The sequence below is a fragment of the Pelodiscus sinensis genome, chromosome 16, assembly GCF_049634645.1.
Source record: "Pelodiscus sinensis isolate JC-2024 chromosome 16, ASM4963464v1, whole genome shotgun sequence".
In the NCBI taxonomy this organism is placed as follows: domain Eukaryota; kingdom Metazoa; phylum Chordata; order Testudines; family Trionychidae; genus Pelodiscus; species Pelodiscus sinensis.
The window spans coordinates 37,937,261-37,964,582 of NC_134726.1; the positions used below are offsets into that span (position 1 = coordinate 37,937,261).

At 54.2% G+C, this 27,322-nt stretch overlaps 3 protein-coding genes across 12 annotated transcripts in view; 2 read left to right on the top strand and 1 right to left on the bottom strand.

The window, feature by feature from the left end:
* NHERF2 (NHERF family PDZ scaffold protein 2) overlaps nt 1-6,500 on the top strand; it is a 106,712-nt gene extending 100,212 nt beyond the window's left edge. The window contains exon 7 of the mRNA XM_006129280.4: nt 4,564-6,500. Coding sequence (XP_006129342.2) covers nt 4,564-4,722 — 159 coding nt within the window. The 3' untranslated portion in view covers nt 4,723-6,500. The remainder of the gene's footprint in view (nt 1-4,563) is intronic.
* A 144-nt stretch (nt 6,501-6,644) lies between these two features.
* NTHL1 (nth like DNA glycosylase 1) lies at nt 6,645-26,921 on the bottom strand. Of its 4 annotated transcripts, XM_075899852.1 has the most exons (6): nt 26,782-26,921; nt 25,343-25,593; nt 19,550-19,720; nt 18,332-18,491; nt 11,793-11,898; nt 9,152-10,051 (listed from the first exon to the last, which is right to left on the bottom strand). In XM_075899852.1, the coding sequence occupies exons 1-6, from the start codon at nt 26,828-26,830 to the stop codon at nt 9,928-9,930; spliced, it is 861 nt and encodes a 286-aa protein (XP_075755967.1). In that variant the 5' UTR covers nt 26,831-26,921; the 3' UTR covers nt 9,152-9,927. The 4 variants fall into 4 exon arrangements, with proteins under 4 accessions (XP_025043636.2, XP_075755968.1, XP_025043637.2 ...); XM_025187851.2 differs by lacking the exons at nt 25,343-25,593; nt 26,782-26,921 and adding an exon at nt 23,752-24,125 and having other exon boundaries at nt 6,645-10,051; XM_075899853.1 differs by lacking the exons at nt 25,343-25,593; nt 26,782-26,921 and adding an exon at nt 21,636-21,786 and having other exon boundaries at nt 6,645-10,051.
* Nucleotides 26,851-27,322, top strand: part of TSC2 (TSC complex subunit 2) — a 56,136-nt gene continuing 55,664 nt past the window's right edge. For all 7 annotated transcript variants that reach the window (XR_012896210.1, XM_075899844.1, XM_075899846.1 and 4 more), the window contains exon 1: nt 26,851-26,985. Coding sequence is in view for 6 of the 7 variants with exons in the window: in XM_075899844.1 (XP_075755959.1) it covers nt 26,851-26,985 (135 nt within the window). In the remaining variant the exon portion in view is untranslated. The remainder of the gene's footprint in view (nt 26,986-27,322) is intronic.

Genomic DNA, 27,322 nt, shown 5'->3' on the forward strand with positions numbered 1-27,322 from the left:
TAGCTCTGGGATCCCATGGGATGAAAGGTGTTGGGGCAATTCAGGATGATGTTTGTTACAAAACTGTAAATAAAGGGGGGCAGGGAAATCAACTGAAAACTAACGAAAAAAAACCCAAGGCCACAAGGAAAACATTTAATTACATGCAAGGGGCGGGGAGAAAGGGAGAAACAAAAAACCACAATGTTCCCCGTTGCTTGTGCTTCTGCTTTAAGCTATGCAGAAGCTAAAATGTGCAGGGTTTGATGAACTGGAGTTGAAAAGGACTACTGAGAGGCTCGGATTACTTCTGTCTCTTGTGAGAGAACCACAGAGTCTGTGTGCTGAAGTCCAAATTGTGCATTCTTTCCACTCGTTGTCAGGGGTACAGGAAAGCTTCCTGGTTTCATGCGGCCTCTGCCAGAGGCAGCAGATGTCCCGTGTTAATACAGACAAGTTTTGCAAGGATTCCGATGTGCCATCGTGCTGCTTATTTGTTTACCGACATAGGCCCCGGTCCCGTAAAGATCCACGCATGCGCTTTGTGCCTGCGAAGTTAGTAGGCTAGGCATGATGTGTGACGTTAGGCACAACCGCTCAGAGGAGCAGGGGAGCATTGTTGTACAGCGGTATTTGGACTTCTCAGCTTGTCTAGTCCAGTGAAGGACACACAGAAACCAGGAGTTTTAGGAAGCACAATACAGAAACAAGACTTTCAGTAACCAAAATGTCACGTCGTGCTGTAGCTTATATTATTCCACACCCAAATAGGGAAATAGATGGATTAGAGGTAAACGTGGGTCTAAAACAAGGGACAGGTTAGAAGCAGAATAACAACTGAGGGAGCTAGTCGGTAACCTATTGAAAGTGCTCATTGGTATTGTTACATTAGCCTGGGATAAGGTCTAAGCTAATTTTTGGCCTTAAATATAATCACATTCAATGCAGTTGCATGAAAGACTTTCAAAAGAATCTAACAGCCATAGACATGGATCATGAATTTAATAAATGAGTACCAATTTCAGAACTTAAAAAAAAAATAAAATAAACAGTTCTTGACCTGTTGAAAAGCTAGACTTTGTAGCATTCTACTAGGGCATGAGAAACAGACTAGGTCTGTGAAATTGACCGCTCTTTAATTATTCCATGTGAATAAAAAGTTAAAAGCAAACACATGGCTTAAAAGGAGAAAGGAAAAGACTAGTAAAATTAGAAGCATTATAAATCTAATTTAGTGAGTGGTTGGTAGAAGTGATTGTTAAACGTTTTGAGTTGTGGCCTTTAATTTTCATTCTTGTTATGCTTTGAAAACCCCTGATTTTGAAGTGACCTGATGCTGGGCATCTCTGATTTTTGCTCCAAACTGAACCATCTTTTAAAGCCCCAAAATTTCAGAAAATACTAAGCACTCACCCACTGAAATCAGGTCCCTTTCAGGTGTTATAAGTTTAAAAACTACAAGCAGCCTCTGGTGCCTAAGGGTATGTCTACACTTGCTCCCTATCTCGAGAGATAGGCATGCAAATGTAGTATACCAAAATTGCTAATGAAGCGTGGGATTTAAATATCCCGTGCTTAATTAGCATAATCGCGCACCATTTTGAAATTGCGTTATTGTGAAATAAAACGCCCCGTGTAGCAGCGTTATTTCGAGAGAGAACCCTTCTCTCGAAATAACTGTTATTCCTCATTGTATGGGGAAACCCTTCTCTCGAAATAACGCTGCTACATGGGGCGTTTTATTTCGCAATAACGCAATTTCAAAATGGTGTCCAGATGCAATTATGCTAATTAAGCACGGGATATTTAAATCCTGTGCTTCATTAGCAATTTTGGTACACTACATTTGCATCCCTATCTCGAGCAAGTGTAGGTATACCCTTAGAGATGAACGCATGTATATAGCAAGAGTTTTCATTGTTAAAATCCACTTCATCAGATGAGTTATAAACTGAATGTCAAAAAATGTAGGCACTCAAAATAAATCCCTTTGAAAAAAAATCATGAACAAAGTCTTCTACTGTGTATGCTAAAGTTAGGCCTCTAAATTCATAGTTAGGCGCTACACAAAATGCCCTGATTTTGAGAGACTGAAGTCAAGTAACAAGTGATGATCTGTACCCTTGAAATCCAGCAATTTCCATCCAGGTGTTTAACTTAGACTTAGATACATCCGTGTGAAAAATATGGCCAGTTTCTCTATTGAACTGCGTCTCTTGCAATTCATTGCTTCTAGCAGTGCAAGTGAGTACAAAATAAACCATTCCGCTCTGGTGTAAAGGACTTCACAAGGCAATGAAGCATCAGGCTTTCTAGCCCAGTTTTCCACGGAAGAACTTCATGCGTTTGACAGCCTTGAAAGTGCGAATATCTTGCCAACATTTGAACATCGCTTTGTCACCCTGTTCCGAGTGCTGTTCTCACAAAAACCCACTCCTTGTCAATGTGATTACCGAAGCAGCAAGCTTTAAACGAGGCTCCCTATACAGCCTGTCTGTTACACGAGCGTTCTAACTAAAGAAGTCCTTGAAGCAAAGATACTCCAATGCTCTGCCAGTGCCAGTTAATAGACTTTGCGTTCCAATTAAATAATCTTTGTGCTTTGCATGAAGATGGAAATGCAGTAATGCAATTTAAGGCCTGCAGTAAAATCTCTCTTTAGAATTCTAATAGATGTTTAGCTGAAAGCACTTCATCCTGCGTATTAATTGTTCCTTAAGGATTTGAAGTCCAGCTTTTGCCCGTTACGGAAATAGGAGGGTTGAGATGAATTTACAGGCCATGGAGGTTTTGCTCAGAGTTTACTGAGGTGGTAGACATCAGTAGTGTGAGTGTGGGGAAGGGAAGCTACGATTCAAGTTGCATACAAGATGCATTGGACCCAGCTAGGGATGTTAAATATTGGTTAATTGACTAGTCGATTTACCGCAGGAATTTGTATCAGTTCCTATAGTCCCCAGGGGTGGGGCTGGCAGCCAGTGCATTTGGCTCCACTCCTGAAGAGCCCCCTGCCACGCCACGCTGCTGCCTCTGTATCAGAGGCAGCAGCACGGAGTGCCAGGCGGGAGCTGGGCCACAAGGAGAGCCAGTTTAAAAAACAGCTCCCCTCATAGATCAGCTGCCTGCCGCCTGAAACAGAGGCAGCCACATGGAGTGGCAGGAGCCCCTGTCGGGGGGGAGCTGAGCTGAGTTCCTGGGCCTGGTGCAAGCCAGAACTGAGCCTGCCTGCCTGGCTCCTAATACACTTGAATTGCAGAGCTGCAGCGGGGGTAGGTCCCAGACCCGGCCTGAGCCAGGCTGCTGGCCAGCCTGCTAAAAAAATGTACTGGTGGAAGGGGGGGGGGGGGGAGAAATGCATGGAGTCTGTAGCATTAACCAATAAGTTTTTGCTTATTGGTTCATTGGCTACACGATTACATCCCTAGACCCAGCTCAGATGCAACTGAATTGGCAAAAAGCAAGTTTGATGGTTAACACTTCCATTGGGCAGTCCCCTCCCACTATCTGTGGGCAGAGCCGAGTTTCCTGTAAGCAAATATTTGCCTTGTAACACTGCAGGCTTGGAGAGGCCGTGCTCAGTGGGGCCTGTTTAAAGCCATCGAGTTGAAAAATGCAAAGTTAGGGTTCCCATTCTCTGTGCACATCAGAGCTCTAGTTAACCCCAACCGCAGTGTAGCCAAAGCAGGATCTCCGTGTGGTCCCCCGTTCAGCAGGCTGGGCCGGGCCCTACCGCAACGAGCAAGTGGGTATTTCCACAGGGCTCGCAGTCGTTCCAACTTGCTGCCTCCTATAAAAGCTTTGACTGTCCCCGCGGGCGGAATTTTGTGTTTCCAAACGTGGCCCCGTCTCACCTTTGGCCGTGACGCTGCATTTTTGTGCGTCTGCGTTTCTATTTCCAGTTCCCAGCAGCGCCACGTTCTGCAGGGCATTTTTTGGTCTCCAAAATTGTAATTAAATCGCTGGCCACAAAGACACCCTCGGCACCACTTAAACCCACAAACACGGGCTTCTTCTGTTTCCTTAAGGAGAATCTGCCCTAGCTCTCAGTACGGTTTTGGGTAGAGAGGGAAAGAACCACCAGCAGAGGAGGATCTCTGGTGCCCCATCGAGTGGGCAACATGATAGGACACATGTCCATTCACCCCAGCCAGCCCTTTCCATTCCTGCAGGGGGCGCTGTTGCACCCGAGCATGCCCACGTCTCTAGGGCAGCAGTGGCAATCGTTTTTGCAGGGCGGGCGGGGGAGCACTACTTCACGAATGTTGGTAGTGGTTACGGTCTGGTTCCGCCCCCAGAAAGGCGTGGCCTCAAGCGGAAGGGGCAGGGCCTTGGTGGAAGGGGCGGTTCCCTCTGGCAATGCGTGCCCCTGGCGGGGAGAGGAGACTGCGTGCTCTCCCCTACCCCCAGGTCCTGATTGGTCTGGTGGAGGAGTGTGGCAAGGTGGGCCAGATAAAATGGCTTGGTGGGCTGGATGCGGCCCACAGGCTGTATCTTGCTCACCCCTGCTCGATGGGCATCCCCACACCACCACCCTACACCATGACAGCAACAGGAGAGCGTTTTACGTTTTTTTCTTCTTTGCAGGAGGGGGAGTCTGAGAAGAAGGACCCATTTGAGGAAAGTGGTCTAAACCTGAGCCCGACTGCGGCCGAGGCCAAAGAGAAAGCGCGCGCCAAGCGGGTGAACAAGAGGGCTCCGCAGATGGACTGGAACAAGAAACGGGAGATTTTCAGCAACTTCTGAGTCCGGCAGGCAGCTCCTCCCATTCTCTCCCTCTCCCCCCTGAAGCAAACGTCTCCAACGTGCACCAGCACCATTCCCAGCTGTCCACTCAAGACGCTTCATGCTCTGCTCTCCATTGGTAGCTTTTTGCAAGGCAAATCTGTCAGAAGTGTCTTTTATGGACAAGTGAATCCAGTAGACAGAAAATGACCAAAGCTCCTCCCCAGCGCGCTCACCCGGCTGTCCCCGGTTCCCACCTTGCTGCTGAGAAAAGACTGGAAAGACTTTTGCTTCTTACTTGGTTTTTTGTTTTTTACTATATTGAGCTCCTCTTGTTGCAGAAGGACGCGTCCGGGTGTAAAACCTCATGCCGAGGGCTCCCAAACGGCCGACTCTCGTTTGTTTCCATTCAAAGTGTTAGTTTGGTTTTTCTAAAAAGAAAAAAAATCTCATTCTGAGCTCCAGTGGTCAGTACTCGCATGGTGGGAGAATGGTCAGTTCTCTTGTTGGCTTCTTCATGGAGTTAGAAGGGTTGGCTGGTTTTTTTCTTTTTGTTTTTGGTGTAAGCCCTCCCTCCCCCCCAATCCTACATCTGTTTCTCGTTAATGCTGGAACCGCTTTCCCCTGGGATCCCTTTAACCAGTGCAATAAAAGCCCTTTTCTCAGCAAACTTCTCCGCCCCTCCCCTCCAAACAAACTCTGAGTGTTGAGAAGATAGTAGGACTTAAAAACCAACCCCTCCATAAAACCTAACCACCCCCGCCTCCGATGTGCATAATAAAATGCAGGGATGACAGGCGTGGTGGGAATACGCTGCCCCCCAACCACGAGAAAGGAAAGTCTGATTCCTGTTAGCACATCCCCATTCAAGAATTCCTGCTCCCTTCTCTCTTGGAAGCCCTGCGAGAAACTCCATGAGACACTGGAAACATGGCTCTTCTGGCGAACTTCAAAGCTGCCCAACCATATGTCTCCATCGCAGGGAACGGAAGACCCTGCTGTGGGAGGTGGTGAATCCTCATGAAACAGGGCTTCAAGCAGGAGCCTCCCAGCGGCCGCTGTTCCACTCAAGCCGCTGGCTTCCGAACCGACCACCCGAAGTTGCTTTGCTCTTTCAGACTCAGGTTTCAAACCTCTTGTATTTTCCTGCTGATCTCTCACCAGCTGCATTGCCAACCCGGACGAGTAACACACAAGCTCTCTCTGTTGTCTGTCTGTCTGTGCTGGGCCCAGCTTCGCAACATGATCCGGCATGTGGGGATCGTCTCCTGGGCAGATGGAAGACTAGCCGCTGGTCCACACTGTATTACTCACCGTCAAATAGGCAGCGTGGTTGGGAGAAGGGGGCAGATAACGGGTGAGGCACTGAAAAAATCTCTGCTCTCGTTAGACAATATCAGAAAACGTACCACTCACCCGATCCTACATAGCCATGACTAAACCAACATAAAATCTTCCCTGCTTACCTCGGACATCCGCCGAGGAATAATAACGAGTAAATTAAACATGTACTAATGGCTTCCAGGCAGTAGAGTCGTACCCGGGGCTGGATCCATGCCGTAAAGAGCAGGTCGATTCCTGTTGCCTTCTTTCTGAAAGCTAACAAAATAGCCTTTTGGGCTGGCATGTATTTTGTAACAATGACAACAGTATTAAAAAAGCAGGCGGGGCGGGAGAGAGATTAGGTAAATAACCGCTCCTTCCTCCCCCCAGCTATTGGCACATTAGGGTGAAAACGTAAGACTTGCAATAGTGACTATTCACGGCGAAGCACATGGCTGAGTTGGTTTTTTGCCCCCCACAAAACCGTATTCCGACGCTGTAGAACGGACAAGTGGCCTTTGACTTTGTGCACTAGGGTCTTGTGAAGGTTCTGTGTCTATTTCGTAGTACTGAGCTTAAAAAGGTGCCTTAAAACGTTTACTGGTCCTTTCAGTAAATGGATGTATCTCAGCACAGTATGGGGGGGGAGGGGAAACGATAGCAACTAACCAGGTGGGTATTTGGCTTCTTTGCAAGGACTAGCGAAGTGTGTGGCTTTTGCCTGAATTTGCTCTTAGGGAGGGCCATGCTGCGTGAGCGGGGCAAAGCTTGGAAAGCAATCTCTGCAGGCGTTTGGCTGTACATGCGTAGGACTGGCACAGGTTGGAGAGGGCTAGTAAGACCTTTAGAGCTTTTCTTCCCTGCAGGGGTCTCACAGCCATCTTACCTGGCGTCTTTCAAATGACGATGTGATTGGGGGAGGCAGGAGGCTGCTTGCTGTTGGCCACCACAAACAGTTACTGCCCGAAGACGTCAGTCACAAAAGACTCCTTCACCGTCACGAAACATAGATTGTGTCCCATTCCTGGACTCCCAAGCCAGACAGTGAGTCCGCTAGGGGAATAACCTCCCTAGAGACATTGCTAGGTAGATGTTAAAATACAGCATCACTCCTATGGTGGGAAACACGGAAATCGTTTTCTGCAAGCCACGTTTCTTCCGTAAGACCGAACCCAGGTCGTCAAGGGGAAACCCACGGGGGGTTGTGTTTTTCTTTAAGGCTGAACAAAAGAAATCAGGTATGCAAATATGTACCAATAAGATTTTAAAATGATCGCTGCACAGTCCATGGCAACGGCTCATGGATCAAGCACTTAGCGCTATGTGACATCTTAGTAGCTTTGTAAGAATAATTATTCCTGTTTCTGTACATTTAACTTGAAAACTCCAGTACACGTATAACGCTGTTGTCTGCATTGTAAAGGCAAGGCATACTGTAATGTCAATAATAAACTGTGTTTTGCCATGTACAGCTCAAAAGGGTGATTCGTCTGCTCTTTTCAGCCTTGGGGTTGTAAAATGCTTCAGCGAGGAAGTGTTATATTAAATTCCTCTCCCTCCGCTTGCTGGCTCGAGGAGCGGGGCAAACCACCTCGGCTGGTCTGCAATGGGTTAATAATTGTCGATGCTTTGCGGCGAGAGAAAATTGTTGGTGCCCCCTTGTTGCTTCTGGGAGGTATACGGGAGGCCCAAAAGGTTTGATTTTTCAGGTTGCTCCTTTTTTTAAATTTAGGAGTACCAGGAATGTCTCGTATTGGCTTCATTTCATGACTCAGGAATCCATATTGGAAGCCGTCTCAATTGTTAATTGGAAAAAGCTGGGTGCTGGGAACCTTTAGCAAAAAAGAACATTTTGCTCAACTGCTGGGGAGAAACGAGGCATACGTGAAACATTTTCAAAGTTTATTTAAAAAAAAAAAACCCCACTTCTCTCCATCAGCTCTCTTCCTTGGTGTTACCCACCCACTACTCCAGTTTTAAGCAGGCCTCTCTGAGACTTCGGTATCTAACAGAGAGGACCCAGGAGAGAGCATAACGTTGCAGGCAGTTTTTAAACATTAGAAAGAAGCCGAAAAAAAGCACAGGCCAGATTTCCCCCTCTGTACGTCCCCACCTTCAGCTCAGAGACTCCAACTCTCTACTTATTCCTGAGCCACACGGAGCCTGCCCTGGTGGAGACAGAGCACTGCAGAGGGGACGGCTTGGTAATAAAGATTGCATCGGGTTACGCAAACCAAATAAGGCAGCCCTCCCAATCCAGCCAGCTGCTGAGTTTGCCCCTGTGCTGGGCAAATGGCAGAAGGGTAAGCACAAATGGCAGGAATCTTCAAAGGTTTCAGTAGCAAAGTTTTCCCTGGCACTAGCCCTTAGGAGTTACTTAGGCCCATATCCCCAAAGGCACCTAAATCCCTTAGACACTCTGGGTGTGAGTGCAGAGCTGCTTGGAAGCACCCAAGGGAAATTCCTGCAGTTTAGAGGGATTTCTGCCCCCCCCCCCCGCATCTGCGATAGAGCAAGTTGAGGAGTTCCCCTGTTTCCATTTCAACTGGCCCTCAACTCTTTAGGGATTAATCTGGCTGCACAAAGGATCAGTAAAAGCAGCATTCATCCTCTGGCACAGGCAAACCACCACAGTTGCTGCTCCAATGGGTGTAACTCTGTGACCGATTTTCCCCCCTCCCCAAACTTCAGACTACTCCCCATTTCACACCCCTCTGGAAAAGCCGCTTCCCCCTTTCACACCCTTTGAAAGGCAGGCCCTGCGCCAGGGTCAGAAAAAGAGCTAGGAGCGTCCTCGTGGCTGCAGCCGTCCAAGGAAAGCACTTTCGCACGTGCCTAATGCCGGCCGACAGCAGCAGGACTTAAACTCCGGTTTTACGGCCTGTCCTGAATTGGGGCCCAACCGCAAAACAGTTGCCATGGAGACAGTGTTTTAGCTGGAGGTCAGCGCCGATCTTAAGAGTAACCTCGTTGACCATCCTCAGCTTTGCCCTCAAGGGCTACGTCTACACTCGTGGCTTCTTGCGTGAGAAATATGCAAATGAGGCAAAGCATGGAATATTGCTGAGCTCATTTGCATACCTAATGAGCCACCACTTTTGCAGACGAGGCTCTTGCGCCTGAAGGAGCTGTCTACACTGCCCCTTCTTGCGCAACAAAACTCCTCTTGCGCGATGCCGCCACGCTGATTATTTCCAGGAATAGCGGCCTTGCGCAAGAGGGGTTTTGTTGCGCAAGAAGGGACAGGGCCTTCTGGCACAAGAGCCTCTTCTGCAAAAATGGCGGCTCATTAGGTATGCAAATGAGGCTCGGCGATATTCCACACTTAGGCTCATTTGCATATTTCTCACGCAAGAAGCCGCGGGTGTAGACATAGCCAAGGTGTCATGTTCTCTGCGACCAGCGAAGCCCAAACGTCCGGTGGCGGGGCTCTGTGAAGGCCAAATTGCACCAGTCTTCCCTGCTGCCGGGCCGGGCCTGCCCTGGGCCCTCAGACGGAGGCGGAGCCCACCACAGTTCTCTCCTGCGCTGGAGCCATGTCAGAAAACCGCCGGACACTCCCCGACTCGCCCAAACCTGGGTGTGCCCCTGCCGCCCGAGGCAGGGCCCCTGGGCTTGGCAAGGCACCGAGCCGGCCGAGGTCCCCTCCCAACTCCAGCAGATCCCGCTGTGCGCCTCGTTCCCACCGTCCCTGCGGTGTGTGTTGGGCACCCACGCCCGGCCTGGGCCTGCAGCGCTGACTCAGCAGGACGGCCGCCCTTCAAGCTTGTCCTCTTCAGAGAGCAGCTCTCCTCAGCCCAGCGCTCTGCCGCACGAGATCTCCCCTCACCCGCCCCAGTCTTACGGGGGCATCGAGCCCGGCGGCTTGCCCACCCCAGGGCCGCTCTGGGAGCAGCTGTTCCCTCAGCATCTCTTAGCCGCCGGGCAGATGTCTCTGTTGAGGCACTCCTGGCAGCGAGGGCTCACGGGCAGGCAGATCTGCTGGCCGAATCCCACGAGGAGCCAGTTGATCTCACCCCAGAGATCCCTGCGGGCGAGAAACGGGATGAGTTTTAGTGCCCGGCCGCCCGACAGGCCTTCCCAGCTCTTGGCGTCGTCGTGGATGGTTCCCTGAAAACATCCACTCCGTGTGCAGCGGCCGTCAAAAGAGCCAGGTAATTGCTGGACTACTCTGGACGTGGGCGCCTCATCTCTTTGGAAAAGGTTCAAAAAGGGCAACAAAAATGAGGAGGGGTTTGGAACGGGTCTCATCTGAAGAGAGATTCAAAAGACTGGGACTTTTCAGCTTAGGAAAGAGGAGATTAAGGGGGGACAGGATTGAGGTCTATAAAATCATGACGGGGTGGAGAAAGTGAATAAGAAAAAGTTATTTACTTGTTCCTATAACACAAGAACTAGGAGTCACCCAATGAAATGAATAGGCAGCCGGTTTAAAACAAACCAAAGGAAGGATTTCTGTACCCAACACGCAGTCAACCTGTGGAACTCCTTGCCCAAGGAGGTTGTGAAAACCAGGACTTTAACAGGATTCAAAAAAAGAGGTAGATCAAGTCTTGGAAGATAGGTCCATCAATACTCATTAGCCAGGATGGGCAGGGATAGCGTCCCTAGCCTCTGTGGCTGTGTCTAGACTGCATCCCTTTTCTGTAAAAGGGATGCAAATTAGACACATTGCAATTGAAGCGGGGATTTAAATCCCCCCGCTTCATTTGCATAAACATGGCTGCTGCTTTTTCCCGGCTCGGAGCTTTGCCGGAAAAAAGTGCCAGTCTAGACGGGGATCTTTTGGAAAATAAAGCCTTTTCCGAAAGATCCCTTATTCCTTATTTTAATTTGCATCCCTTTTTTCTGTCTGTCAGAAGCTGGGAATGAGTGACAGGGGAAATGATCTCCCCAAGGCCGGAAAAATCCCTCCTCCGGGACCAGTCGGGTCTGGAGGGTGCTGGACCAGGGACCTGTAACTGATCATGTAGGCCAGGGGTGGGGAACCTTTTATGGGCCGGGGCTGCTGACCCACAGAAAAATCAGTCGGGGAGCAAGTGAGAAGCAAAAAACTCCCAAAAAACTCTCACTGAGGTGGCCCCCGTCTGAGAAGCAGAAAGACCCTCCCCACGTTCCCTGCGCATACTAGCGCCTAGGGGGCCCCAGGCTGGTCGGTTGTGTGCGCTCCATCCCACGGGGCAATGGTGAGGGGGCTGGAGTGCCAGCACAGGCTCCCCGATATTGAGGGGGGAGCCCCAAGCCTCGGGGGCCAAATCCAGGCAAGTCGGGGGCCATATCCAGCTCCTGGGCCGTAGGTTCCCCACCCTGATGTACGAGATAGGTGGGAATTCACTCTTAGAGGGTGGAACGGTCTCCCCCGTGGAGAGCAGGGAACAAGCCCAGCGGTACAGACTAGGAGACGCAAACGTTTCCGAGGTCCGGGAACCATCCAAACAGCTGAACTAGATGCTGCTTCTTGGGAAGCGAGAAACATCCCGGGGCCACGTCCCAGGCCTGCTGCAATGCTGGGCTTCCCTCCCATGGCTGTGACGAGGGGAGGGGACACTGAAAATGCCCCAGGGCAGGGTAGGAAACAGCTCAGCAGGGTGGTGCGTGCGGGAAGCGACAGCCGCTTGTTGCCATAAACTACAGCACCAAAGGGGAGATGTTGCAGGCAGTTTCTGAGGAAGAGTCCAGCAGGGAGCAGGGGGAAAGGGAGGAGTCTGGGGGTGCTGTCGGGATGTCAGTCAAACAGCCCAGACCGCCTGTTGCATGAGCCTCCTCACCTGGGCAGCCAGTCCTCCAATGCCACTCGGGTCTCCTCGGGGGTCTTAGTTTCCTCCTTCACCCATCGCAAGCGGTTCGTGATCCGGTGCACGTGGGTGTCCACGCCTGGGGAGCAGAGAGGCTGGAGTCAGGAGGGAACGCCTGGGCCGAGAGGAAGCAGGGTCAAAGGAGTTAAAGCAACGGCCAAATCCGGACCCAGAGCAGACGCACCCGCCTGTTTTTGCTTCCTGGAGGCTGGGTCCTGTGGCTGGAGTCAGGGGGTGGCGGGGAGGAGTCACAAATCTGCACAAGGAAGGAACCGCAAGGCCTTGCCAGTGGTCAGGGCATGGAACAGACTCCTCCCTCTCCCGCCGTCTGTCATTCGGAAATGCTACGATTTGGGGCCTGGTGTCTCCCCAGCCCTATCCACCAGGCAGGTGGTCGCTCGCGAGGTTCTAGCCTTTGAGGGTCCCTGGCAGCCTCCGCCCGCCTTACCCGAGCTGGCCAGGAGCTGCGGGGAGCTTTTCCGCCACGCAGCTCCAAGCGCTTTCCCCGGGAGAGCCAGCACCACGATGTCCACCCCGTGGAGGCAGAAACCCAGGGGAAGGGACTTGCCCGCGGTCCCCTGGCTGGGCAGCAGCAGAGGCGAGAGCGACTTTCAGCCGCCGCCCCATTCAATGAAACATCAGCCTCCCGCGAGCACCCGGGCCCAGAGGTCTCAGATGAAAGCAAGGCCCGACTGCCCTTTTCCCTGAGTTTCCTGCCAACCGAGAAGCCTCCAACACTGCCCAGCGAGTGCACAGCCCTGGGGTCTTCCCCATGCGTTGGGATCACAGGCCGGCCTGTTTCACAGCAATTATTTTTTGGTGCTCCCCTACGAGAATGTGGATTGAACAGACTCGCGCCGAGGTCTGACTAGACAGGGAGATGTGGGATCTCCATCGCTGGGTTAGACCCACGCTCGTCAGGGATGATCTCGCTGGTGCTGGGTCCTGCCGGGAGGGCCAGGGACTGGACTTGATGCCCTCTCGAGGTCCCCTCCAGTCCTAGGGTATCTTGGGGGCAGAGCGCCCTGCTCATGCAGCTACCAGGCTAATCTCACACTGCTACTCAGAAAGCCAGGAGCAGACGAGAGCATGGGCCAGAAGAACGGAGAGCTCCGTCCAGTCCCAGCTCGTTCCGTGTCAACTCCACATGGCCAGAAGGACGCGGGTTGTACGACAAGAGGCCCTGGAAGCGGCCCAGGTGGGGGACCGATTTGTCAGCGCTGCTAGCAGCATGGGGGCACCTTGTTTATCGGAGGTGGGCTGGTTCTGACTCCCCCGAGGAAGAATGGGGTTTGCGGATTGTGATTTCTGGGATTGTTCAGTAAAGCCCCACAATCCAACGCCAGGCGCACACAGCGCCTGGCGCCGTGGGTGGATTGAAAAATACAAAGAGCCCTGCAAATGTGCTGGTAGCTGCTTTCTAGCCACAGCTGTGGCTGCTGATGCTCCCGGCTCATTTTTGCAGAGAGGGGTGCAGACGCGAATGCAAATTTTGTATCTAGAATCCTGCAAATTCTGTGGATACAGCTGCAAATTCTGTTTTCACACTGGGCTCTAAAAACGCTACAGGTTGGATCTCCCTGGTCCAGCACCCTTGGGACCTGACCGGGCCCGAACGAGGGGATTTGCTGGACCAGGGAGGTCCCTCACCTCATGGCCTGTGCTTGGACTCCAGTCATGCCCTACTGCTGCTCCAGCCCCCCGGAGCTCTCTAGCTGCCAGCGGCTCAGCTTCTACTGGGGCCAGAGCACCATGGCCGGAGCTCCACAGCCAGGATGGGGTCTGGAGCCCCCAGGGTGCCAAGTTCCAGCCCCGTTCTAGCGCCACCCCCGGCGCCAGACAGCTGCAGTGCTCCAGCCCGGCAGCAGCAAGAGAGTTCGGAAGCCACCGGCTCCAGCAACAGAGCTCCCTGGCCGCGGCTGGGCTGTAGTTCCCCGGCCAATGGGCCAGAAATCCTGCCGCACCGCCCCGTTCCCCAGCACAGGTCTCCCGGCTGAGTCGGCAGCCATCCTGCCTCCTGACCTCCCTGTTCCTGGTGTCTGTGGACCGGGAACATCTGTGATCCGGCCCGGGGAGTCCCAGATTAGGGAGGTACAACCAGCGTTTCTTTTGTTTCTCATTTCACGGTGCAAATATTTGTAACCAAAAAATAATCAAGAGAGAAAGGGAGAGGGCTCTGGATTCTGCGTAACTGAAATCAATATTTGAAAAGGCAGAAGAATCTCATTCTATGTTTTTTTTAATCCATGTCAATTGTGTTCTATAGTTTGTTTACCAGAGGGACTAAAACGGTGATTAATCATAATTCAATTTTTTTAACCACAGGAGTTAATTGTGATTAATTGAGAGATCCTAATATTTTCATTTCAGTGGCTAAGTAGCCAATATTGACGGAGTTCATTAAGATGTTCTTTCTCCCAGGAATTAAGTTACCGGCACTTTCTTCAAGTGGGCAACGAAGAAAATAGTGCAAGAGCAGGATTTTCAAAGACAGGAACCTCAGGGAACAGAACCTAAATAAATGCCCTGATCTATCCAAGCACCAAGCTCCCACAGATGCCTGGCAGTCACCACAGCAGTGCTGGTCTCCCGGGAGTGAGCAGCACTGCAGGTGGTGGGTTACAGTCAGAGACAAGCACAACCGCAGAACAGCGTCTGAGCAGCACGGCCAGGCAGGGGGTCGGGGAAGGGCGGGAGCCAGCTTCAAATGGCTCCAAACCAGGCTGAGCAGGAAGTCAGCCCTTTCCACGACATCTCCACTACCAATGCATTCGTAGGGGAGGGCGAGAAAACAGCAGCCACCTAGCCCCAAACACGCACAGAATCCTAGAATGGGAAGGGACCTCGAGAGTCATCGACTCCAGTCCCCGGCCCTCACGGCAGGACCAAGCACCATCTAGATCATCCCTGGCAGGTGTCTGTCCAACCTGCTCTTAAATCTCTCCAGTGATGGAGATTCCACAACCTCCCTAGGCAACTTTTTCCAACCACGCCGCCAGGTTGGAAATTTTTCCTAATGTCCAACCTAAACCTCCCTTGCCCATTGCTTCTTGTCCTGTCCTCAGAGGCCAAGGAGAACAATTTTTCTCCCTCCTCGTCACATCTTTTTAGGTACTCGAAAGCTGCTCTCATGTCCCCTCTCAGTCTTCTCTTTTCCAAACTAAACAAACCCAATTCTTCCAGTCTTTCCTCTCTGCCGGGAGTTTGGCTATTTTAATTCCAGCTCGATGGCTGGTTATTGGCTTTTGATAAACCGAGGAGAGGGGGCAGGGGTGGAGCCGTGCGCAAGCCTGTGTAATTAAAAGACCTTTCTTCCCTTGGAGCCTGATCGTAGAGGTCCCTTGGATTCCGTGGGGGAATTCGCCACATCAGAGGTTTGCTAGGTGGGTCTCACTGCCAAACAGAGGTGACCCCTTCACAGGGATCGCCCTCAGTAAGACATGAGGCGCTGCTGATCATCTCCACTTTACCAGGTTACTGTAGAAAGCTGGCTTCTCTCTGGACACGGGGCCCACGGGCAGTGGGACGTGGCTTGGAAGGGCATTGTCACGCTGGGCAATTAGAGCCGCAGGCTGCACAGAGAGACCAACCTAACTTGCAGCTTGTTTCACCTTAGCAGGCCAGAACACAGGACTGGGGGCCAGCACTCCTGGCTCCTCTTCCTGCCAGTGCCTCAGCTGATGTTAGGCCCTGGTGAGGCCCCATCTGGAGTACTGCGTCCAGTTCTGGCCCCCCGTCACAGAAAGGACGTGGGCGCGTTGGAGAGAGTCCAGCACAGGGCAATGAAAGTGATGAGGGGGCCGGAGCACATGACTTACAAGGAGAGACTGAGGGATTTGGGCTTGTTTAGTCTGCACAAGAGAGGAGTGAGGGGGGATTTGAGAGCAGCCTGCAACTCCCTGAAGGGGGGTTCCAAAGAGGCTGGAGAGAGGCTGTTCTCAGTGGTGATGGATGGCAGAACGAGGAGCAATGGGCTCAAGTCGCAGTGGGGGAGGTCTAGGTTGGAGATTAGGACAAACCATTTCCCGAGGCGGGTGGGGAAGCGCTGGGCTGGGTTCCCTAGGGAGGGGGTGGAATCTCCATCCCTAGAGGTTTTGAAGTCCTGGCTTGACCAAGCCCTGGCTGGGATGATGGAGTTGGGTTGGTCCTGCTTTGGGCAGGGGGCTGAACTCGACCTCCTGAGGTCTCTGCCGGCCCTGGATTCTAAGTGGCAAACGCTGCCCCTTACTCTCCCCAGGAAATGCACGTAGCAGTGCTCCGCAGAGGGCTCGCGAGGCTCAGGGACTGTTTGAAAAGGGCTTCGAGACTCTCCGACGAAAGGCTCTCGGCACCGACGTCGAATATCGTTAGAGCAGCCGTGACAGACTGGCCTCTCGCTTGCTCACTGAACCAGCCCCAGGGAATTGCTGTAAACAGGAAGAGTGCCGCTTTGTCTCCTGAATCAAACCGGAGCGCACAACTCTTTGGAAAGCCCTCAGAGCTCCCGCTAGACTCTCCTCCCCGCCCGCGGATGAACTGTTCCGAGCGCAAACCAGACCCCGCTGCGTGTCGGCCTCCGGCCAGGCCCACACGCTGCAAAGTGGCGTTGCGGCCTGCGCTGAATTTTCACTCCAACAGGTTCCCCGGACGCTCTGAGGAAAGCAGCAAACACGCTTTGAATATTAATCGGGCCGCAGAGACCTTGACGCATACCTGGAGTTCCTCCTCAGCCAACCAGAAAAGCGCTAATACGGCAGCGCCACCTGCTGGCCCTCATTAGCTAAGTCAAAATCCTGCCTTAGTAGCCCGAATCTGTTCCGTTAAAACCCAGGGGAGCAGTTGGTACCAGAACCTCCCTCCACTCAACCCAGCCTCTGAGGCCCATCCCCGCTACAGATCAAAGGCAGCTTCGAACAACAAGCCCCCTCAGCGGAAGACACCCTTGGGGCTGTGTAGAGCTCCGACTTTTCCCCGTTTCCAGCACCAGACACAGGGCAGAGAAACACGGAGACGGGTTGCCTCAGACCTCTTGTCTGGCAAGTCCACAAGGAACCCTGCCATGAGGAATGAAAATTCCTTCCCATTCAGCCTACACCAGCCAGTTTCAAAGGAAATCCACCCAGGGACCAGCCGCAACTAAGTTCCTTCAAACGATAGTGGCAAAAATCAGGCCTCCTCGGTCCCATCTCCAGACAGCCCTAAAGAGCCTTTACCTTGTTACTTAACAGAGATAGCGTAGAATTACCGTAAAATCGCGAGTATAATGCGCACTTTTCCCCCAGATTTTTAAGGGTTAAAGCCGGGGTGCGCATTATACATAGGAGGTCATCTGTAAAGTTTTTAACTCACTCTCCCCGCCAGGCTTCTGGACACGGCGCGGTACGCAGGCAGCCGAGCAGGGCCCCCCCGCGGCAGGCGCAAAGTCAGCGCGGTGCGCCAGCAGCTGGGGCGCGAGCTCAGCCAGGCTCCCGGACAAGGTGAGGAGCTGGCGGGCGGGGCAGCTGGAGGGGGCGGGGGGTAAGGGGTCCCGTGGCAGGCAGCAGCTCAGCGCAGCTGGGCACGGGGGCGGGGGAGCAGGTTTCAAACTCTGCCGCCGGCTCCCCGGTGCTGAGCACGTGTTTCCCGAGTGAGCCTGCAGGTGGGAGCGGCCCCTTCCTTCTTATATATACCATAAAATCGCGAGTATAATGGGGGCGCGCATTATATAGGAGTTCAGTTTTCTCCAGGATTCTGACGTTGAAAAGATAGGTGCGCATTATACATAGGTGCGCATTATACATAGGTGCGCATTATACTCGCGATTTTACGGTACATCTGTCACTTTGCACTTTTCATCAAGGGACCTTACAATGTGCTACAAACCTCCACACGTCTCTAGCGATTAGGTCTAGAAAACATGACCTATGAGGGATGACAGAAAAAAATTGGGTTTCTTTGGTTTGGAAAAGAGAAGACAGAGGGGACAGGATAGCAGCTTTCAAGTACCTAAAAGGGTGTCAGAAGGAGGAGGGAGAAAAATTGTTCTCCTTGGCCTCTGAGAATAGGACAAGAAGCAATGGGCTTAACCTGCAGCAAGGGAGGTTTAGGTTGGACATTAGGAAAAACTTCCTACCTGTCAGGGGGGTCAAACACTGGAATAAGTTGCCTAGGGAGGTTGTGGAATCTCCATCTCTGGAGATATTTAAGAGGAGGTTAGGCAGACACCATCAGGGATCTGGATGGTGCTTGGTCCTGCCGTGAGGGCAGAGGACTGGACTTGACGGCCTCTCAAGGTCCCTTCCAGTGCTAGTGTCCTAGGATTCTATGGTTATTAATTACACGCTGCCTTTATCTTTAGAACCATTTTGCAAAGAGGTAAATCCAGGCAGAAGCAGCGACTAGCTCTAGGGAAACCCCGGTCTCAGAATCCCCCAGGTAAGGAGCTTGACTGGCGAAAAGCCCCTCTCAGAACAAGGTATCATGCTGCTGCAAGGAACGGATCGGACAGCTGGGAAGAGCGGGCGGCTCCTGGCGCTGAACACTGTCAAACATACCGATGCCAGTCACGGTGTTCCAGGCAATGGCCATGACCAAGTGAGCCATCTTGGGTCCAATGCCCGGCAGCTTCATCAGTTCCTCCACGGTCCCGGGGATGTCACTCCCGTACTGCTGCTTCAGGATTGCCGTCGTCTGCTTGATGTACTTCACTTTGTTCTGGGGAACGAGAGCCAACGGCGTAGGATCTAAGGACCCGTCCCAGAAATGCAAAGGAGACACACGGACTGGACAACAGGACCGTCCTCCTTCGCTGAAGGGAAGAGACGCGAGGGAAAATACGAGAGAGGTTCTCGATTATCGGATAAAGCTAGAAGCCGTAACGTAATCAGCTCTGATATCTCATCGTGCGTGGAAGGATGCCGATGAGTATATGGGCAAAATACAGCGAGCCCTGCAAATCTGCGGCTATCCCTGGCTCATTTCTGTGGCCACGGATGCACATTTTGTATCTAGAGCCCTGCAAATCTGTGGATATCTGCAGACGTGAATATCCATGGCTCATGTTGGCGGATACAAAACGTCGTCTCCATGCAGGGCTCTCAAAATACGGCCTCCAAATGACAGTGGACTGGTAGGGAATCTTTCAGAAGCAGGACATGTTGTAGGGCTGTGTGCAGCATGGGGGAAGAGATGAGGGTCTAGGTGGGGTGAAAGAAAGGAAACACACATAGGGGAAGAAGAGGGAGGAGGTCTCGCTACCAGGTGAGGGTACGTCTACACTGCCTCCCTAGTCCGAGCTAGGGATGCAAATGTAGGCGACCAAAATTGCTAATGAAGCTGGGATTTAAATATCCTGCACTTCATTAGCATAATCTCACTCGCACATTACGCTGCTGAACAGCTGATTTGAACCAGGAAGTGCTCTCCTGGACGCGTTAGTTCGAACCCAATCCCTTGGTTCGAACTAATGTTGCTCCTCAAAACAGCAATTTTGGTCGCCTACATTTGCATCCCTAGCTCGGACTAGGGAGCTTGGACTAGACGTACCGAGAGCAGCAAAGCAGAGTCAGAGAGGTAGCGATGGTTTCCAACCGCCACCACAGTGTACTGGAATCATTTTTACAGAAGAAGGGGTACAGCTTGCAAAAGCCGATCCCGCCACTACAAGCTGGTTCAGCTCTGTGCCTCAGCTAGGCCTGAGACAACTCCACCCGCATTCCTTGATGTCGGCTTGGGCACGCACCCATCTACAGCCACTACAGTCCGGCCCTCACCTTCCAGAAGCCCACCGGGTAAATGAGTTGCCCCAGCGTCCCGTCGTCCGTCTGCAGAACGTTGTCCACCGTGAGGCCGTGCTCCCTCAAGCGCAACATGGCTGCCGAGGTCACCTGATCTTTGGTCTGGCTGGAAAGCATCAGCGACAACAGGACCTGATAGCGCATCACCTAGAGGAAGAGGCAGGAGACGGAGCGTCAGGGACCAGGCAGGTCTAGGACCCTGAAAGTTTTGGGCTCTGCAAGTCAGTGGGGCAGAGCAACACAATACGTGACCAGCTTATCGATATGTATCATATCGGCTACTCCTCCGCTCTTCCCTTCCTGCTACTTCAATAAAAGAGATGGCCATCGAGATGAGTCAGAAATGATTTCTGACTCCCCAGAACCCTCAAAATTTCCCTTCTGAGCAATGGCTGCTTACAGAAAAGCAATGGGGTAACATTATGCAGATTGAACCTCTCTAGTCCAGCACCCTCGGGACCTGACCGCTTCCGGACATGAGAATTTTCTGGACTACGAGAGGTCGATATCGTCTAGCAGCATTACCAACCCTTCCACTGCTTACTGGGCGGTTAGAGGACATTTAGGGGTAAATTAGAGCTAAAGAACAGCCCAGAACCCTGAGAGCCAGGATGGGTGGCTGGAAACAAGCCTCATGGGACTGTGGAAAACTTGGCCACAGCCATGAAAAGCTGACATCCGGCTCACTAAAATCATGCCGGACCACGGAGAGAGTTCTGGATTAGAGAGGTTCAACCTGTAGTAACCCTAAGTTCACTTCCAGCTTCTCCGCAGGCCTGACATTTTCAGCAATGTCTCGGTGAATTAGGAGCACAAGGGTCACTATGGAAACCCCACCTGATTCCCATTGTATTTTGGTGGCTGACTCCCACAGATCCTAGCTTAAGGCCTTGTTTCCATAGAGAGTGCAGGGCTAGCCAGGGTGTGGCTCTACAGGGCACCTGCAGTCCCAGGGGTGGCGTAAGCCAGGATGGTTCAGTCCCCACTCGGGCCGTCCTCGGGACCTCTGTGGCTCTGCCTCTCCCGCTCCACCCCTTGCACCACGGAGACGGTGCTGGGAAGAGCCGGCTTTAAAACTGACTCCCCCAGCACCGGCTCCTGCTTCCCCATCCCTTGCTGCCTCTGATACAGAGGCAGCGGGGGTGGAGGGAAGCGACTAGTCACTCGAAGGAACGTTGAGGCAGATATCCATTTTGTACTTAGAACCCTGCAGATTTGCAGATATCCACGTGTATCCACATCTGCAGAGGTCGACACGGCTAGCCGCATCTCAGTTCTGCAGATACCAAGGCGGATGCACGTTTTGTATCCGTGCAGTGCTCTAGTAATGGGGGCAGAATTTGGTGCCTTTATTTCCCGCTGAGTTAGCATTTCTTACCCTCTGTGACTCTCACTGCAAACTGGGTCTTCCCAGCTAAGCGCCTGCTACTGGGGGTTAGTGTAGCGGGCTACGACAATTGCAGAACACTTGGATTACAATTCCAGCTGCAGGCTCCCTCAACCCCCTAAAAAGAGCCCTTGAAAGTTCTGGCCAGCAGGCGGAAAAGTACCGGGTTATTGTGCTAGGGGTTATTCCAATGCCTAGCTTTATCTTGGCAGGAACAAGTCTCCTCCCTAAGGAAAAGAGTTATTTCCTGATGACTTGTGGTTCTCTTTAACCCCCGTGCATCCCCTTGTGCTGGCTGATGTGCTCTTACGGCATCACAGGCTGTCTCGGACCAAGGCAGAAGCTAACCACTTTCACTAGGGACCTAAGACGAGGACACCACCCCGACCCCGAGGCCAGCGTTTACAAGAAAAGCAATATGGCCAAGCTCCCCAGCCGCATTCCCCCTGCGCGCCCTTTGGAGGCCTGTGGGCGGCTCGAGGGTAGGTTGCTTGCACTGGCGGGCAGAGATCACCAGTGTCAGCCGGCCCTTTATCTAAAAGTTCTCACGCAAACCGTGCCAACTGATAGAGCCTCCCTGCCGTTGCCAATCGCTGTTGCACCAGGGTTTGTTTTTTGTACCCATGAGAAAAAAACATGTGTGCAGAGGCTCTCGTGGGAGGGCTGGCTTCTAACTCTGTGCCAGGCACCGTTCCCAGCTCGCCTTCCTCTTCCAACAAATGGTTTCTTCTCGGTGACCCAAAGGGGAGAAACGTTCCATCGAGAAGCCCCAAAGGGCACCTCTGGTGCGGGAAAGCCGCCTGGAAAGTGTCGTCCTTCTGCGCCCCCCCCCCATCAAATTCTGATTTGTTCTGTGTGTGAAGAGTCTCGTCTGCTTTTCAGATCTCGCAAAACCCCCGGGCCGCAGGGAGAGCGGGCAGGATGAAGTCACCAGATAAGCCATCCAAGAAACACCACACGGGGGGGCTTGCACACAGGCAGTTTACAGCTCTGCCTCTCCTTTGTTCCTGTTGCAAACTCTGTAACCCAACTATCTAGGCATGGAACTAAAAGTCCCTTTGGTGGATGCCAACCCCTCTGCCTCTTCAGGCCGCAGGCCTAATCAAAGACGAAGGCCTAGGCACGACAAGTCTGCTATTGCAAGACCTGACGTGGTCCAGGTGCAAACTCACCCAGCTTTTGTTAAACCTGCACAGAACTCCAGTGTGAGGGGGTGTCCCGGGGAGGTCTGTCCCTTCACGGGCGACAGGCGACTGGGGCCAGCCAGCCCTGCTCTGAGAAGAAGGGTTTGGGCTTGGTAAAGGGGACAATCAGACCCAGCTGGAAAGGGGGCCCCCTCGGTGCTTCCTGTAAAGCAGGGGTGGACAAGATACGGCCCGTGGGCTGCATCCGGCCCTAGGTCCGCTCTGCTGCGCCCCCGCCCCCAGGCCAATCGAGACCCGGGGACAGAGGAACATGCGAAGACTCCTCCCTCTGCTGGGGGCGCTCAGCGCCAGAGGAAACCGCCAGCTGTTCAAAACAGCTTGCGGTTCCCTCTCGACATCGCACAACCCAGCTGGAGACAGGAGAGCGCGAGAAGTCTCCTCCCCCCGCCAGGGGCAGGCAGCAGCAGAAGGAACCACCGCAAAGTCTCCTCTAGGGTTACCAGATGGTTTGAAAAAAATACCGGACACACTTGATCTGAGATCAGGGGTGGGGGTACCGGCCGGGAGGGGAGTGGGGCTGGCTGGGAGGGGGTTGGGGGGAGTGGGGCTGGCCCGGGGGGGGGGGGAACCAGACAGCGGGGCTGGCTGGGAGGGAGTTGGGGGGAGCAGGGCTGGCCGGGAGAGATCGGCGGAGAACCAGCCGACGGGAAGCAGGGCTGACCAGGAGGGGATGGGGGGAACAGGGCTGGCCAGGGAAGATAGGGGGAGAACCAGCCGACGGGAAACAGGGCTGACCGGGAGGCGGTCGGGGGGAGCAGGGCTGGCTGTGTGTGTGGAGGGTGGGAAGCGGGAAACCAGCCAGTGGGAAGCGGGGTTGACCCGGGCACATGCAGATCCCGGGTGCTGCCCGTCCCGTGCACGGTCCCTGTGGGGCGCATGGGCGAGTCCGACGCCAGAGATTCCATCCCGCCCTGGCCCCATCCCCTCCTGTACTGCACAGTTGTGTACTGCCTGGCTGGTAGACATGCCCACGCAGCATGAGCGCATCTACCAGCCAGGCAGTACACAACTACGTACTGATACTCATGAGAATAATAAAACTTATTTAATTCGAACATTTTCTCAATTTGTTTCCCGGACAGAAAGCTCAAATACCAGATTGTCCGGTTCAAAACCAGACAACTGGCAACCCTAGTCTCCTCCCCGCTCCCCACACACAGTGCCTACAGGGAACCGCCCTTTCTGGCTGAGGCCCCGCCTCTTCCTGTGGCGTGGCCCGACCCGAGCAGCCCACTGAGCCTAGTAAACAGAACGTTTAAGCGGTTAACGTTTTAACTGGACTTTTACATCCCTAATCCAAACAGCCTTCCCACGGGTCTAACTTAAGTCAGGTTAGAGCTGACATTAAACTAGCACATCAATGTGTGTAGCCCCACAGGCCTTTAGCCATCAGAGAGGAGTCAAAAAGGACACACAACTTCCTTCCCTTCCCATCCTTGCACGTCACTTCTAGCCGTAAGGCCTCCCTGCAGTTCTCTGCTACAAACAGCTGTAACAACCAGCACTGTGCTAAGGAAGCCCATTCATAATGCTCACACCAAATTATCCTGGAACAGATAATGAATCTGATCATGAACCATTCTGACCAGTATCCTGTCTCTGAGCTTCAGAGGAAGACCGGAGAACAGGGCAGTTATCCAGCAATCCACCCGTCTTCCCCTTCTGATTGAGAGTGGCCACAATCCCGGTAAATCCCTGCCCATCTTGGCCAATATCCATTGCTTGCCCTAGCCTCCCTGAATTCATCCAGTTCTTTTTTTGGGACTCCCGTTACATGTTTTGACTGTCCCCCCCGCTGTATTCACAGGCGGCAGACTGGCAATTCCTTGCAGCAGTGTCCGGTTGTTAGCCGCCTACTGTTGGTGGCATCCTGAACATCAGAAGACACTTTTCCTGGTGGAAACCAGTATGATGAATGGGCGAGTATGGGGTAACTGAGTGAAACTATGAGAGGAGATGCTCTAAGGTTCCCTTCTGGCCTTACGCTCTGAAGTGAAGAAACCCGGTTCCCATTCCGACTGTAAAACAACAGGAGGACTGTTCTGCACAGCTCTGCAGGCCGTTCCACCCCTTTCCTAAGTCAGAGCTGAGTGCAGAACAATGGGAAATTCACACGGCTGTCCCCAGAGTCTGGCGCTGACGGGCGGTCTCTCACCACCGCCGCATGTGAGGGAAGGCAGCATCTTTACAGCTATAAGCCTCTTGTTCCTGGTCCTCTGTTCGCTGCTGCCCCATCCCGGGGTGACTAACACTTAACATTATCAGAGAACGAACAAGAGCGGAGAGAAGCAAGAGACAAGGACAAGCCTTTATCCCTGCAAGCCCAGTTCTCATCTTCTGACTGGCTCCTGACTTAGCTCTGCGTGGCAGGGCTGTTGGCCTCGGCCTGTATTGGGACGTGGCTGGCAAGCCCATGGCTGAGGGATACAGCGGTGTGTCTGTGTGCCCTCCTAACACACGGCCGCCGGGGAGACAAGGTTTGCTTGTGGGTGGAGAGGAGCCAAGCGTGGATCCTCAGCTGAGCTCCGGACCCCGAGCTGATGCGTGAAATAGCGGTCACCCTCTTCTCTACAGTGACCTGCCCCTGGCTCTCTGGGGGCCGCCAGCCTGAGGGATTAAGCGTCTGTAGCACAGTCAGGGCCCAACCGCCCTCCGTCACACTGCTGTCCACCAGGAAGTCTCTTCCGATGCTCAAGGTCACAGCCTGAGGCATCAAGATCCGGGCACGGCCTGAAGAGAGTCACGATCAGGTGATGGTGACAGACCATCGAACGGAACCGCCCTCGATGCCCAGCAAGAACTGGCCCAAGAGAACAGCTGGCAGGATAAACTATGGTCATAGAAGCACCTTTAGAAACCGCTCCCTGAGCGACCAGTGGAATTTACACTGTTTTTCACAGCCGGTTGCTCTCATACTACGTGCCCTCAAACTTTTGCCAGCCATCTGCAGAATAAATGTTATGTGCACCAAGCCACGTGCACCACCAGGAGAAACATACACTGCTGGCAGCTGCCAGCTGTGGGCGTGCTGCTAATCAGCTAGGTGGCATTTGACACTCTCCCGGGGGCGGGGAGGGGGGGAAGGCGCCCCAGGGCACAGCTTACAGGGAACACTGCACACAGACTTGTCTTTTGCTCAGCGAATACTCGGGTTGAATGGGGAGCGACGTGCTTTACCTCCGGAGGCGCACCGCTGTCAAAACACTTCTCAGCTCCCATCTGATCCACAGGCGCATCTTTATGCCTCCTCATTTCCCGGATATTCTCCAGCTGCTGCCTCCAGTTCCCTGGTTCCCATTTCAGTCGCTTGGAATCAGCCTCCTCCTCCTCCTGGCTGCCTCCATCCACAGAGTCATAGCGAACGCTGATTTTCTTCCCCTTCCTGCTGCGCTTCTGGGGGCCGGCTGCTGTGCTGTGGACCCGGCTTGCTGAAAGAGGGGGGGGAAGGGACTGTCAGACCACAGGCTTTGGAACTGCCATTCCCAGTTTGTCCCCCAGGCCCTCCCATCGGGAACACAGCCATCCCCACAACGTGCAGGGGAGGCAAGTTTTCCTGTGTAGACCTGAGCTGTGCAAGAACTTGACGTGGTGACCAGAGGGGCCTTTTCCACCTGTTGCTCCTGTGAGCGGGAGCTCAGAGTTGGATTAGCTGGGCCGAAGCTCCCACAATAGCGACTGGACAGGGTCCAGGGGGAGGGGGACTGAGTGGAGACAGTAGATCCATCAGGGGAGCCCCGGTCCTGTTCATAGTCAGTCACCCCCACTTTGCCCCTCCATGCGTCAGTTCCTCTTCCAAACCCACCTCCCAGCCCCTCCTGGGCTCCCCACTTTCATCCCCCTCCCCCTTCCCGCACCCCACTTCCATCCCCCAGCTCCTGCCCCTCCCCGCACCCCACTTCCATCCCCATCTCCTCCCCCTCCCCGCACCCCACTTCCATCCCCAGCCCCTCCCCCTCCCCGCACCCCACTTCCATCCCCCAGCTCCTCCCCCTCCCCGCACCCCACTTCCATCCCCATCTCCTCCCCCTCCCCGCACCCCACTTCCATCCCCATCCCCTCCCCGCACCCCACTTCCATCCCCAGCCCCTCCCCCTCCCCGCACCCCACTTCCATCCCCCAGCTCCTGCCCCTCCCCGCACCCCACTTCCATCCCCATCTCCTCCCCCTCCCCGCACCCCACTTCCATCCCCAGCCCCTCCCCCTCCCCGCACCCCACTTCCATCCCCCAGCTCCTGCCCCTCCCCGCACCCCACTTCCATCCCCATCCCCTCCCCCTCCCCGCACCCCACTTCCATCCCCCATCTCCTCCCCCTCCCCGCACCCCACTTCCATCCCCATCCCCTCCCCCTCCCCGCACCCCACTTCCAGCCCCTCCCCCTCCCCGCACCCCACTTCCATCCCCAGCCCCTCCCCCTCCCCGCACCCCACTTCCATCCCCATCTCCTCCCCCTCCCCGCACCCCACTTCCATCCCCATCCCCTCCCCGCACCCCACTTCCATCCCCAGCCCCTCCCCCTCCCCGCACCCCACTTCCATCCCCAGCCCCTCCCCCTCCCCGCACCCCACTTCCACCCCCAGCCCCACCCCCTGCAGGGGGCCGCTCCGACCCCTCGCACCTGCCGCCGCCGCCCGCCCGCCGGCCCTGCCCAGCTGCCGGCTGCTCATCCCGCCGGGCCGGCGCGCACATGGCGCCCTGGACTACAAGCCCCAGCGCGCCGCGCGGCAGTCACGTGCCCCGCCATGCCCGGAAGGGGCGGGGCCATCCGGCCGGAGCGGGGGCGGGGAGCGGAGCGGGGGGCTGGGCCGGCCGGAGGGGTGAGGTGAGTGCCCCGGGCCGGGCGGCTGACGGGGAGGGGCCCATGTGAGCCTTCGTGCCTTGGGCGCTCACAGAGAGGGGCCCCGGCAGCCGGGGTTGCTAGGAGCAACTGGGGGGGCGGGGGGCGGTTGCTAGGAACAGCGGGGGGGCGGGGGCCGGTTGCTAGGAGCAGCTGGGGAGGCGGGGGGCGGTTGCTAGGGGCGGCTGGGGGGGCGGGGGGCGGTTGCTAGGAGCGGCTGGGGGGGCGGGGGGTTGGTTTCTAGGAGCTGCTGGGACACGGGTGGGGGGGTGAATAGGGCTGCCCATGGAGGCTGAGAGCTGGGGGGTAGTAACCCCCCCCC